At 37.9% G+C, this 14,443-nt stretch overlaps 1 protein-coding gene across 1 annotated transcript; it reads left to right on the top strand.

The window, feature by feature from the left end:
- Nucleotides 1–11,675: 11,675 nt before the first annotated feature.
- Nucleotides 11,676–12,497, top strand: LOC147434692 (uncharacterized). The gene has a single exon (XM_086489664.1). It carries the CDS (start codon nucleotides 11,676–11,678, stop codon nucleotides 12,495–12,497), a length of 822 nt encoding a protein of 273 aa, XP_086345790.1.
- The last annotated feature ends 1,946 nt before the right edge of the window (nucleotides 12,498–14,443 follow it).

The raw sequence follows: 14,443 nt of genomic DNA, 5'->3' as shown, positions 1-14,443 counted from the left end.
GGTGATTGGAGAGGCCAACAACAATGCAATTAGTGTGTGCTTAATATAAGTGTGCTTTGAGATTATAGTCTATGGTAAGTCGGACTTCGGTGGGCTTAATGTGTGTAGGAGATGCTTGGTTGATGATGTGATTAGAGTTAGTGATTCATGGCTAATCTCTATTGCATTGGATGAGCATACTCTTGAATCCTCTCATTCGATATATCTGATGCTTGTGCTTCCATGCCCTAGCCGGGTTGCCGATCCTAGGATTGATAATTTTGTTGGTCTTGGATTGATTAGGCTATGCTACGATTACCCCCAACATTTGGCACCGTTGATGGGCTAGTGAGTATAGGATGTTTAGAATAGAGTAACTTCATTACTAATTTCATCGGTTTTTGAGTATGTATAACTCAATTTTGGTTTGATTTGATGATGTTGTGCAAGTAATTGAAGCTAATTTTGCTTCATTTCCATGCTAATTGTACTAATTTCATGCTAACTTTTACTAATTCTTGACTAACTTTGTTAACCTAACCACTAACATTTGAAGTGTAATGTATATTAAATCTCATCATAAGAGGTGGAATCAACACTTTTATCAAGTTAATTGTGCTAATCCATGCCTAATTTGATGATTTGAGTGTTTGATTTTTTGCCTACAATGGTCAATTTTGGAGCCGATTTGATGGTGCACACACTTGTGTGTGCATTGATGCGTCTTCACGTGGAGCAAAGGAATAGCTTGGAGTGTGATTACAATGTAAGTGCACTCACTTGCTCATGTCAATTTTTGATTGATTGATGTGGCTAATTAGTTGCTAAAATTAGGTGTGTAAATCAATTGACCTACACTTTGCACCTAGTTTGATTCACTTGGAATGAAATTGATGGTCAATTTTGACTAATATATGATGTATGTCTCAAGATTTGCAACAAGAATTCATGTGTATGCACCTAATCTTGAGTGTGTGCATGCCATGCATAGAAATTGATGGAATTGATGATATATGAGTATGCAATCATGTAATTGATGTGTATGGGCTAATTCAATCATTGGATATGCCTAAATCTTTAAAAAAAGGGCAAAATTTGAGTGTGTGTGCCCATCCAAGACCACTTGATTTTCAATGATTGATGATCAATTGGGACACCCAAATGACTTTTGATTGTGAAATGTGCATGAAAAGTGTGCGCAATCATTAGGTATAAGCCTAAATCCATTGCCAATTGAGCCAAATTTGAATTTTTGTGCTTATTTTTTGAGTGTGTGCATTGCTTGATTGGGTCAAAATAGTGTTAATCTTTTAGAAATTGAGCATGCATATAATCATTTATGCTTGATCGAATGTGTAATTTTAGAATTGCAATGAGAAATTAATGGTTTTTTGGTGTATAATTTCGGTTTAATTTTGGGTGTGTATGCCTACTCAATGGCATGTGCAATCCAATGTGTGAATGAATAATTGGTATTTTTTACCAATTATGATGATTGAAAGACCTAAAAGATTGGCTTGTGTATAATTGATTGAATTAAATGATTTCAATTGGTACTCAATTGAAAATGATTTATGTGATTACCATTGTGATTGGTGTTCCAATTAGATTGAAAATGCCAAAAACTTCAATGATTTGTGCATGTACACGTTCCGTAATCGATTGTGTAGCAATGCAAACGTAAATGACAATCCAATTGGATTTGAATAATTAAGGGCTTTGAGATATGAGCAATTAATTTTGCAATGATTAAAAATTGGATTTAAATTTAGCCAGAAAAAATTGATCACCCTATTGATGTGTATGCATTTTAATTGATGGGTTTGAAATTGACGTTAGTGCATGAAATTATTTTCAATCCAAAGTATATGTCCAAGTAATCCTCAATTGGGGACAATGTGAAGGAAAAGCGGATTAATGGTGCACAAAGTAATGAGAATCTTTGGAATTTTGATGAAGAATTGGCTTTAATTCTCATTATGTTGCTTCAAAGAATGAAATGTGTGCAAGTAAATGTGAAGTTTGGATAGAGCGATGAGAATAAAGGGGAATTGAGCTTGATTTGGTTTGCAAAAACGATGTACATGAGGCATTGTGAAATTTGATAGAGGATTGCAATATTTTTTCTATGAGCTACTTCTTCCGAAGGTAGCTATGCACACACCGATTTGACACACGAATGCACAATAGATCCATGGGGATCTCTTTTGAATTACCCAAAAAAAATTGCTCCATGGAAACATCTCTTTATAGGATTTTTTTCAACAAAAAAATAAAAATATTTTAGGCTGCACAATCGAGGTCTGTAATTGGCACCCACACATCTCATGATCCCGCTATCTATGGATAAGGAATAGTGTCAAGGGGGATCCATTACCCTTTTTCGTAGAAGATTCCAAAGTGCCCTGCACCTGGTGGGTCACGATGCACATACACATACACATGCTTGGCTTGGAGACAACTGTTTGCACAAGAAAACACCTAGATTACCTTGCTACCTCCCCTGCTTTCTCTCCTATCTACTGAGCTAATGATTGGCCCACTTCAACTCTATTCAAAACTCACTCCAGTTGTTGAGCCCACAAAATATGCATTATATGGGCCAATGTTTACTACACACACACACACACACACACACACACACACACACACACACACACACAGGTCCCAATTCCCTCTCACTTCTTGGGCTCCGCAAGTTCTTTTGCATCTGCCACGCCATGAGGGAGCTCACACACGCCAAGTTCTTTTGCATCTGCCACGCCATGAGGGAGCTCACACACCCAATGTTGGCATTGTTAAAAGCAACTCCCCCCCACACACCTATTGTCAGTTGGCAACCTGACCCGCCTGGCCTCCACACATATTTGCGCTCCTGACTCGGACCTGCCAAGTTTATTGGACTCGCAATCGAGATCTTGTGCTGGCCTGGATTCACACTCTCACACACACCGAAAGATCACAATGTCATCATCTCATTGTCCCACCTAAACTCCAGGGAATCTGTGCCACACTGACCTCTTCTCAACCTTACACCCGCCATATTCCTTGACCCTTTCAATCTCGTGCCACACATGGTGAAAAAACGAAGGAGGTGGATCCCACTAGATCATCTTCCTCCCCTTTGAAACCCATATACTCTTGTAAAAGTAGCCATGGAAAATAATAGCGATGCCATCAAAACTTGCTTAACTTTGAACAAATTGGAAATTGAAAACTCCCGGTTGAGAAAAGTATGAACAAAACTAATAGCAATAAAAAAAAACAAAATCTCGATTGGATTTTGAGAGTAAGCATAAAGAGTGCTTCAATTCACTTAGAGGGGCTCAAGAGAATTTATGTTTATCGATTGCAAATCATTGATAATTTAAGAAAATCTTTTTTACTTGAATGAGGATGAGACTAAAACTTGTTTGCATAGACTTGGGAGATTGAGCTACCCATTTTTTGTGCATTCATTGGACATATTGCTTTGTATGTGATAACTTGCTGCATGAGAGCATGGTGTGGACATCAATGGTATGCTATGATTATCATTTCCATTGTACCAAAATTCTTGGTGTGTGCATGGGTTGGAACTCAATCTCATTGGCATTTTCATTGCATTACATGAAAATTTCTTTTGGCATACATATGGGCTTCACATTTGATAGCCACATTGACAATGAATACATACTTGGTGGAGAGTGTGCATTAAAATTTAACCTTGGCATTGTTTGTTACATTTAAGTGCTCGATTTGAATGTGAAAACCATGCAAAGCACTAAAATTGAGCTTGTTTGATGGCCAAAGAGAGCATTAGCATTTTGGGGTTATGGTTGATCAATTTTGCTTATGTTGAATTTCCATATGCTTAAGAGCACTAATGATTGACTTTGTTTTTGAAGAAGTGATTGGCAAAGTGGGATTCCATTGCAGATATACGGGATGTCGGCTAGTGTAGACAAATTTTTTGAGAGCTTTCAAGTACAAAATTTGGCTATTTAGAGCCGTTTACTTTCATTCCATTAAAAGTTGAAGTCATCTCTAGCTCATAGCTTGCTCTAAAATTGTAAAAATTCATGTGAGCTAGTTGTTAGCCAACTTTTTTGGAGGGCTTTAAAATTGTAAAATTTGGCTTTGAAGAGCCACTTCAAATTCATTCAAAAATCGCATTATTTCTAGCTCATGGCTTGCTTTAAATATTCACTTTCATTTGAGCTAGAAATTAATCAACTTTTGAATCATGCATGAGAGGTTTTACAAGTAAATTTGCTTATGTAGAAGCTCATTCTCTCTCATTTTGATGTGTATGCATAAATTTGCTACAAAGAGCATCATGTGCATAACCAAAGGCACTTTTTTCCCTTGGGGTTTTTTCCTTTGGCAAATTTGAGTATGTAAGACCCTAGCATTAAGATTTCATTAGTTTTTTCTTTGTATGTTTTTTTGGCTTTCAATAAAAGGCCTTTGGAGCTTGTGTTTACACTTAGCTTCAATCAGCTTGGATTGTAAATAAAAGGGATCAAGAGACTTCTCTACCAAATGGATGTTTGCTCAAGGATGCCCAAAAGAGCAAGAATACGTAAAATCCTTCCATAATTTTGCTCTTTTGTTCATCTCCCCATTCTCTATGCTTGGCTTAATTAATTTTTGCTTCTAAACTATGGTTCTTTCATGTTTTAAAAGCTAGGCATACTAAAGTTTCAACACTTTGCTTTGTGAATATTAACTCATCAAAAAATTAGGTTTTATGTGTGCTAATCATAGGTAATTGGCCTTGACCTTAGGTTAATGTAGGATCATTTCTCATTGTCCTAAACTCTTAGTGATAGTTTTAATACTCCATTTATTTTTAACATGACCTAAGGCTATGATTAGGCTTTAGTCCCTTAACATCTCATGTTGGAAGCAATAAATAAGTGCTAAAAAAAAGAAACAATGAAGCAAAAAAGTGTCAAGAAAAAGTAGCAAAAATGATACTAGACATATGAAAATAAATTTTATGTTATGGTGTGTCTTGTGAGGCCTAGCACCTTATTGACACTTGGCAGGCGAGGGGAATCACCTTGGCTCGCTTGGTCAAGGCCCTAAACCAATGGCCTGGGCTGATAGGGGTTAGCTGTCGCCTTGGTAGGCTAGTAGATTCTTGGAACACCTTCTTGGGGATTCAAGAAGCCGAGAGTCGTAGCTAGATTTGCCTTGGGGTGGTAGCCTTGTATTTGCTTTACTTTTTTCTATGAATGACAAAAACAAAAGTTTCATGAGCTTCAAAAAGCTGTGACAATGTACTTATAGATTAGGAGCTTTTTTATAGCCCGTAGACATGATAGGCTTGAACGATTTATTAAGATTGGTCACATAGTTTTTAGGTTAGTAGGTTTAAACTTGCATTAGCCTAGGGTCATATTTGATTGCTTGTGTTTCATGCATCAAACTGAAATTTCAAGTGGTTTAATCTTCACGATAGTTAGGTGTGTTTTTTTCTTTATATTGTTTAGTTTTTTACTATGATTCACCCATCTTTTAGAAGCAAAAAATTCACTTTGCATGATTGTTCATTGTACTTCATGTTTTTTATCATTGGTGGCCTTTGATGCTCATTACTTGTTCTTATGATTTGTAGCTCAATATTTCTTCCATGGACTTTCTTTCTACCATGTCTCTGTGTTTTGCTTCACGACACATGAGGACGTGCGCCAAATTAGGAAGGGGGGAATGTTAGCAGCGGCTACATCGATTATGCATCAAGCGGGAGATATGCTATGGATGTGACTCACATTGTATAAGGTCTTGGGCTTATTGGGAGTTGCAAAGTTGTATATGCTAGCTAGAGGGCTCAAACTTAAACACATAGTAGAAGGGATTGTGGTGAAAGCCTTTATAAGGAAGCCTTTATGCAAGGAGGCTTCATTCTTGAGTATCCACTCTTGAGGATCCACTTTTGAGAGCTCTCTCTCTCTTAAGTGTCCACTCTATGGATGGCCTAGCCTTGAGCTTAATGCCCATGATTAAGTGGCTAGTGCTAATCCATTGTAATTAGAGAACCATTTCTTAATCTAATCTCTACTTTCTCATTAGTCTTAATTATTCTATTCCATTATGTCATGAAGTAGTTTCAACTTTCTCATTATTCTAAATTTGAGTGTGTGTGATGACTTCTTACTTATTAACCACTCTTATCTTTCTCTAAGCATTTGATTTGTGATATTTAACATCTCTAATTAGGTTGATTAAGTTGGTTCTTAATCTTGTAATTAGTGTATGTGCCCTATTGTTTGCTTGTGTGTGGATGGGTTTTAAGCACCATTCACCTTGTGTGTGTAGCTTTTGATGAAGTGCCTTGATTGGCATGTGGTGATTGGAGAGGCCAACACCAATGCAATTAGTGTGTGCTTATCATGAGTGTGCTTTGAGATTCTAGTCTATGGAAAGTCGGACTTCGGTGGGCTTAATGTGTGTAGGAGATGCTTGGTTGATGATGTGATTAGAGTTAGTGATTCATGGCGAATCTCTATTGCATTGGATGAGCATACTCTTGAATCCTCTCATTCGATACATCCGATGCTTATGCTTCCATGTCCTAGCCGGGTTGCCGATCCTAGGATTGATAATTTTGTTGGTCTTGGGTTGATTAAGCTTTGAAACGATTAGCCATGATAGAAATGCTCACTATTAATCACTTTATTTTCGATACAATCAATGTTATTAGCCATATTCCGTTACATTTCATCCTAAATTGTGCCACAAAGCTGATGCTCTTTTTTGCCTTTTTTTCATATTTTTGGCACTATAGCAGCATATAAGTCATTTTAGTGGGGGCTAGATTGCTATATAAGTAGCCTCAGTGGTTCTTAACATGCGGAGAGGAAATTGTTCATATCGAAAGTTTTGGCCAATCGATGAAAATTTGCCAGCATTATTGTTAATTAGAATTGAACTTTCATGATTGTTTTTGTAGGTGTCATGAAAGAAATAGGATTTTTTAATTCTCTACGTGGATTCCATAATGTATATCTATTTTCCCTTGAGTAGCAATATCATGATGGAAGAGTTTTTTAATTAAACTTAATTGAAATCGTTTTGAGTTGCAAGTAAGTCCCCTTTTCAAATTTGATAGCACAAATATGTTAGCTCTGTAGCATATATTATTATCTAATCATACCTTTCAAATTTTCTATATATCAATGGTGCTCCAAGGGATTGTAAAGGACATAATGTGGAACCCAATTTTTTCATGTGTCTTATTTTTATACTTTTTTGTCGATTGCAGGGACCTTGCCATGCGCCATGCACGAGCCATGAAGGCTACAAGCATACAACCATGCTGCAAGCAAGCTCATATAGATGTAGATAGAGTATTACTCACCTCACTATGTTGTCATCCAAGAAGAATCTCACGCTGCAGTGAAGAGGGATCTCATCTCAGCTGCTCAACCACCTCGCTACCGTCGTATCGCCTCCAATCCTCTATTGCACACACACCCTCTCGCTCACGCTCACACACACTCACCCACAGACAGCAAGAGGAGAAGGGGAGAGATAAGGAGATCAAGAGCACTTTGTCTTAGTACCTATGAGAATGAACCAAAAACTAAGTTACAATGCATTTTATGTGGATCATTCCATTCATATACGGGTGCCCACACTCGGCCAGTCAATAATAAATCTTTATCTGATAAAGTTTGTGGTGTGTCTCTCATCAATGATCACCCAATCAATGACATGCACCTATGGGACTGACAAATCCGGTCCGTGTCTAAAAATACTACAAATAATAAGAATGTTGTCATAGATTAACATGCACCCTTTCCTAATATAGACTCTGTCCTCGGAATCTATATGTGTGCAAACTAGAGCAGGTACCGAGGATGATAAGCTTGCATAAATAAACATCTTGATAAGAGTAGTGGCCCATGGACATGCTCATAGAGACGTTTAGGTGAACACCAATGCACACGTCCTCTGCAATATTGTGACTCCTCACCTTTACTTGAACACTACAAAACCATAAGAAATAGCATAGTCATGACTACATTAATAGGAACATGGCTAATTAAAAAATTATATGCAATGATTAAGCATAAAGAGTAATTGACATTCAACAATTATGTTTAAGCATTACACATTTAAACATAATATAAACTCATTGGCACTTGTAGAGATCATCAAATCAAGGACACTAACTTCATTAGCTTTACTATTAGTAGGGTAGTAAAGGCCAACTGTTAATCGCATAGTCGATTCTCCTTATTCCCCATAGTCAATCCCCCATATTTCCCATAGTTAATTTAGAGTTGTTTAATCACAAGAGTAGACTATTCCATTTCCCAGGGCTGACTAGAGTCTATAACTATAAGACCCTCAAGTTGAGATACGATAATCACAACATGAAACCATCGCCTGAATAGACGTCCTTTGGTTGACCCCCCAAAGTGTCTTTATTATGGACTTGTTTCCATGTAGAGCCTTAATCAACTTTTGGGCTCTCCTTTTTTCCTTATTCTTTAAAAAAAAAAGTTGCCATGCTGCTTACTGATTTGCGGTTGTGTTTCTTTGGGGGGTCATCTTGACACTATTACCCTCCCAAGGCTCATCACAATAGGAAAACTTTCTTTATAATACTTAAGCTAAAGGACAAGAGGGATTAAGCCCGCTAGAAAGCACTGACACACTACATGCAATGCTTCATAATATTGGATGAAAAGCCTAACGTAACTATGAAGAATTAGGAAATCATCTTTCTACAATAATAAAAGAAGATGTCTAATGCTCTTCCTTGGTTAAGCTAGCTCAGCTAGAATTCCTAATTTTTAAACCTAGAAGAGGGACTATGAGGTAAAATTCTATTGAAACAGACAAGGGACTATGAGGTAAATATATATTGAAGCTAAAGCAGAATACTAACCAAGTATGCTAGATACTTTATTATCCATAGCTCTTGAAATAGGTAAGCATGAATGCTAGAATTAACAACAAAGCAACAAGAATGGACAAGAAACACATGTTTTGTGATGGCAACAATTACTCGATGCATTTTGATGTGGACAGGAGAAGGACTTCATGATGCCAAAATGTCAAGCTATTGCAACATCTCCCTATACATAGGCATACAATACGATATACCTCCAAGAGGCACATCAGTGGGAGAAGACACAACCATTTATTAAACAAAATTAAAATAAAATATAGAATCGTAACCTATCTATTTGCACCACACTATAGGATCAAGGTAAGAGGATATTGTATAGATTGGTTGACAGTCCTAAGGCTAAGCCTCTATCCTCATCAACAAGATAAATATAATCATCCTCATTGTGACAATAGGTTTCCTCAATGTCATCTATCGATCCTTCTTTATCTTCTTGTGCATATATGTTAATGAAGAATGTTACCATGTGTGGGTAGGCATGTTGTGTGAAGGGGTAAGCCTATGCAAGTGAGGCAGTATTCTCTACTACTTAGGGATCACTCTTGGTCACTAAACACAATAGCCATTATAATTCCTCATAATTCTCCTCACATGCTATGTTGATGTCAATATCCCACTCATTGAATAGAAGAGAAAAGCACATTGGGCATACTTGGGAAAGTCAAGAGGATATCTCTCACACCATGTAGAAGTGGATGACTCTAGTGAACTAGCCATATCTAAGAACACACATAGATTTTTATTAGGTTCCCAATAATTTTAGGGTTGTTTAGTGTGCATGATGTGACATTATGATTTTTGTGGATTTGTGATGTCTTGCTCTCATTGTTAGATGGCTCTTGCTCTTTTATTTCCTTTTAATTTTTTTTTTTAATAGTCTCTATTACAAACCACGGGTGTATTACTCGAGTGCTTATTTTTTAGGGATAAGAGAAGTAGTAGGCAAATTTTGGAATTGCCAAGGAAAGAGCTAGCATACACATTCAAGGAAATTCAACCATGGCACAACATAATCAAGAGAAGGTAATTAATATTGAAAACTTTAATTTGGCTCATGGTAGAACATTTGATGATGGTTGCAGAGTTTTCAACTATCTTGTTGACAAGTTACAAGAGGCATTGGGAAACCATATGTTGCAAGCAGAGGTCGAGGGCCAAATTCAAGCCCATCAAACTCCCCCCAGTGCCCAAGAAGAGAGAATTCCTGCAGGCCTCCTAGTGAGACCTCCAAAAGAAGAAGAAGAAGAAGAAGACGAAGTGCGTCCTAAACTTTCAAGGGAGAGGTATGAAAGCGACACCCTTTCTACCTCTAAAAGTGATTTTGACCCAAGAAGACAACAGTCACGACGGTCACCTAGTCCTCCCAAAAAAGAAGAGGAACTCATCAAGCACTTCCTCCCATGCAAATCTAAAGAAGGGAGAAAGAAATCCAAGCAAGAGAAAGTGAAGAAAGCGATCACCATCCCCTCGCTTCTTCCTCCTCTTCGACTTCATCTCGTCACCCTCTTTTGACAAGGAGAACAATGACTTGCAACCCAAAAGAGAAAAGAGAAGGGGTAAATGGAGGAGTTATATTGCATGGAAGAGGTCACGAAAGCTGAACAATTTCAAAGAGGGAGAAAACAAAATCACTTTCCTTGTCTATGATGAAACCTTTGGAGCAACTGATGAAGTGTTGACTTCCAACAATTTGACGTGGATTTTGGAGATGAAGATTTCTCGGAATTTTTAAAGTTAGGAAATCTTTCCATGCATTTCCAAAATTCAGCCTGTCAATGGTGGGCAAGCCTACATGCTCAAGGTGAAGCTCCAAAGACATAGAAAGCTCTGAGTAATGCTATTATGAAGCAATTCCTTGCAAGTGATACCAAATACAAAGTCCTCACGGAATGGCGAAGCTTGAAGATAGCCCCATATGAGTCTATTCAAAAGTATGTGGGTAAGTTTTGGGAGTTACATCTCAAAGCCACTGTCTACAAGAAGATGGACTTTGCAAAACAAAAACAACAATTTTGTGTTGTTGTAATGGAAATGGCATAGGAGAAAGAAATAGTTCCTCACTTATCATCACTCTTCTTGCTAGCATACATAATAGCATAGTAATGAAGATGGAGAATATGGCAACATTAAGCATTGAAGCGTGGCTCTTGGTTGGATTTGCATTCCATAGCCAAGAGTGTTGGTGTAGGCTCTCACTTCTCACAAGCTTGGAGAAGGAGGTGGAGTTCCTCAACTTTCACCAAGTGAGAATGATCCACAAAATGTGTGTGTGTGTGTGTGTGTGTGTGTGTGTGTGTGTGTGTGTGTGTGTGGTGTATACCCCCCCCCCCCCCCCCCCCCCCCCCCCCCCCCCCCCCGCAACCCCCTTGCTTGCTTGGGGTGAGTTCTAGCCTTTTGACATGCTTCAAGCCCATTGGACCCATCTCCCCCTAGCCAATCACATGTAGCATGCATTCAAGTACATGAGTATTCTTTGGACAAGTGTCCTCCTTACCCACTTAGAGAGCTTGAAAATATCTAGATATTTGTTGGATGGAACTAGAAGCTCATTGGACCCCTCTTTAGCCCAACCAATAACATTCAAGCACACCATGTGGCTAAGCATAGGGAGAGTCTGACATGTGTCCCATGTGCCCCTTGAGAAAAGGGGTGCCCTTTGGGTGAGTGGGATGTTAAGTCAAAGATTCCCCCTGATGCCTTTAGTACTATGGAGGAGTCACAACTATTGTAGATAAGAAATAATCAAAGAACACTTCGTGCTGAAGTGTACCAAGGATTGGTTGACATGGTTGAAGCTAGAGATGGCTTAGAGAGGGCTGAAGGTCAAAATGTTGGCCGGAGAATCGTATTTCCTTCTTCTTTTGTTGGAGGTCCAAGGTATATGTGTCAATTATACCAAGATGCAATGACAATTGTTCGTAGTAAAGGTAAACCATATCTCTTCATTACATTCACATGTAACCCACAATGGAAGGAAATTAATGATGTTATACTACCTGGGCAAAATGTTGTCGATCGTCCTGATGTCATTGCACGTGTGTTTTATCATAAGTTTCAAGATATGATGCATTTACTCATCAAGCAAGCTTTATTTGGGGAGATCATTGGGCATGTCTCAGTGATAGAGTTTCAAAAGCGAGGTCTCCCTCATGCTCATTTATTGTCGATACTTGCATCGGAATACAAGCCTGTAGATACAAGTCATTATGATAAATTGGTTTGTGCTGAGCTCCCTGATAAGAATGTGTTTCCAGAATTATTTGATATAGTGAGCCATTGTAATGTTCATGGACCATGTGGTTCTTTGAACCCAAATTCTCCATGCATGGTTGATGGAAAATGTAGATTCAAGTTTCCACGTACATTTAGTACGTCTACGACTGTAAATGAAAGTGGATATCTAGTGTATCTAAGACGAGATGATGGAAGGTTTACTCCATCAAAAGATTACAATTTTGATAATCGTTGGGTTGTTCCTTATAGCCCTCTCTTATCATGGAGGTACAAAGCCCACATTAATGTTGAGATTTGCTCAACTATCACTGCTGTAAAATACCTTTATAAGTATGTTTATAAGGGACATGTTCGGGGCACTGTCGTTTTTTAAGATTTTGAAGCAGTTATTGATGGAATCAATAGTTATCTCAATGCAAGTTATGTTTTTGCATCCGAGGCTATGTGGAGAATATTTGGCTTTGACATGCACAATGAAAAGCCATCTATTCAATGACTCCATACACAATCCGAGGCTACGTGGAGAATATTTGGCTTTGACATGCACAATGAAAAGCCATCTATTCAATGACTCCAAGTACACCTTCCATCATAGAATATGGCTACATTCCATTGTGATGATATATCAGACTTGCTGAATAATGAGCAAATAAAAAAACTACCTTGAAAAAATGGTTTGTTGAAAATCAAAACTATCCAGAAGCAAATAGCCTCACATATGTAGATTTTCCAAGTGCTTGGGTTTGTAATAAAACAAAAAATATATGGTCTCCAAGACAACATGGGGTTTCTATTGGAAGAATGTATAATATTGTTCCAATTGTTGGTAAAGTTTATTACCTGCGAATGCTACTGCAATGCACGTGTTGTTCTTATTTTGTTTCTCCTCTTTTCGAGAATTTTTCACATTAGGTGCAGTATTTGCCATGGCTGACAACAACTTAGGTGTGTTCAAGATGTTTGCTATTGAGGACAGATTGAATGGGAACAATTACTCAACGTGGGCTCATATGATGCAACTTGTCCTTGTGTCAAAGGGAATTTTGAATATTGGGCACGACATTGATGTACGTCTAGTTCTGAGGATGTAGGTGATGTTGAGCATGTTGCAATTTTGGTGGCAGAATTGCTGCTACGAGAGTTGTTTTGCTTACAATTGAGCAAGCTCATTGGGATGTAAAAGAAGTGCAGGCTCATGCATTGATTGAATTTTCTATAAAGCACACTATTGCTCCTCACATTTGCTTAGTGAAATTTTCAAAACAAGCTTGGGATATTCTGACTGGTCTTTATACAATTTGCAATGAGGCTAAAATTGCATTGCTGTGAAGAGCTTCAGTCAAAGATTATGCATGAGGAAGATGATATGGACACTTCCTTGCTGCTGTCAAGGATATCAATGAGAAACTTATTTCTGCAGGCAAAGTCATTGCTGACAGTTTTCTTATGCAAACTGTTCTTGATGCTTTGCTAGATTCTTACCAACCTTTGCTAGTACTTGGAGATTTATGACCCAAGGAAATCCAAAAGTTGTCAAGTTTGATGCATTATGCACATTGCTGTTACAAGAGCCACTTTCCAAAAAAATCAAGACTAGCGTGCAATTGAACATACCTTTGTTGCTTCTAAAAGAAAAGGTGGTATCAGCAATATAGACACTTCTCATGGTTCTTCTAAGAGTGGTAAATCACATGTTCCTAATGCTTCTGTTGGCAAAAATTTGTATGGGAATTTTGGTGAAAGGGAAAAAAGAAGATGCATTGCGATTATTCTAAAGCTAATGATCATTTGATCAAGCAATGTCCTAAGTTGAAGGCAAAAGAAGCTAAGAAGAAAGAGGCCAGTTCCACTACAAATGCAGCTATTGTTGAGTCTTCTGTGAAAGGAGACTGTGATGTTGATATTGATGCAGAATGGAATTTTAGTGCAGAGTGTATATATGATCATGTTGTCCATGATGCATGCATGTCAGTTGTTGCAGATTCACATGTGTGGTATTTTCGATGGTGCTACAAAGCACATTACCTCACATCGTGACTTGTTTACCTCTCTTGAGGATGTCCCTCATGGAAATTTCATTTAGTAATGCCTATTATCTGGTTAAGGGAGTTGGAAAGGTTGTGCTTACTATTGCAAATGGCAATTCTTTCACACTTGTTGATGCATTGTATGTACCTAGGATCAAGAAGATTCTTTTGTCTGCACTTGCTAGACTTGGTCTTGTAGTCAAATTGTGGATGATAGTTGTACAATATATGACCTTAGTTTTGGTGATGAAATTGTTGCATCTGGCATTTTATGCTGTGGGCTGTATAAGCT

Source organism: Adiantum capillus-veneris, chromosome 19 (assembly GCF_014529385.1).
Source record: "Adiantum capillus-veneris isolate H3 chromosome 19, ASM1452938v2, whole genome shotgun sequence".
NCBI lineage: Eukaryota > Viridiplantae > Streptophyta > Polypodiopsida > Polypodiales > Pteridaceae > Adiantum > Adiantum capillus-veneris.
The sequence above is the reverse complement of the archived record's forward strand: the minus strand, read 5'-3'. Positions and strand labels throughout refer to the sequence as shown.

What these genes read in the sequence shown, in the direction of transcription:
- LOC147434692 (XM_086489664.1), top strand. Translation starts at nt 11,676, where the DNA reads ATGGTTGAAGCTAGAGATGGCTTAGAGAGGGCTGAAGGTCAAAATGTT.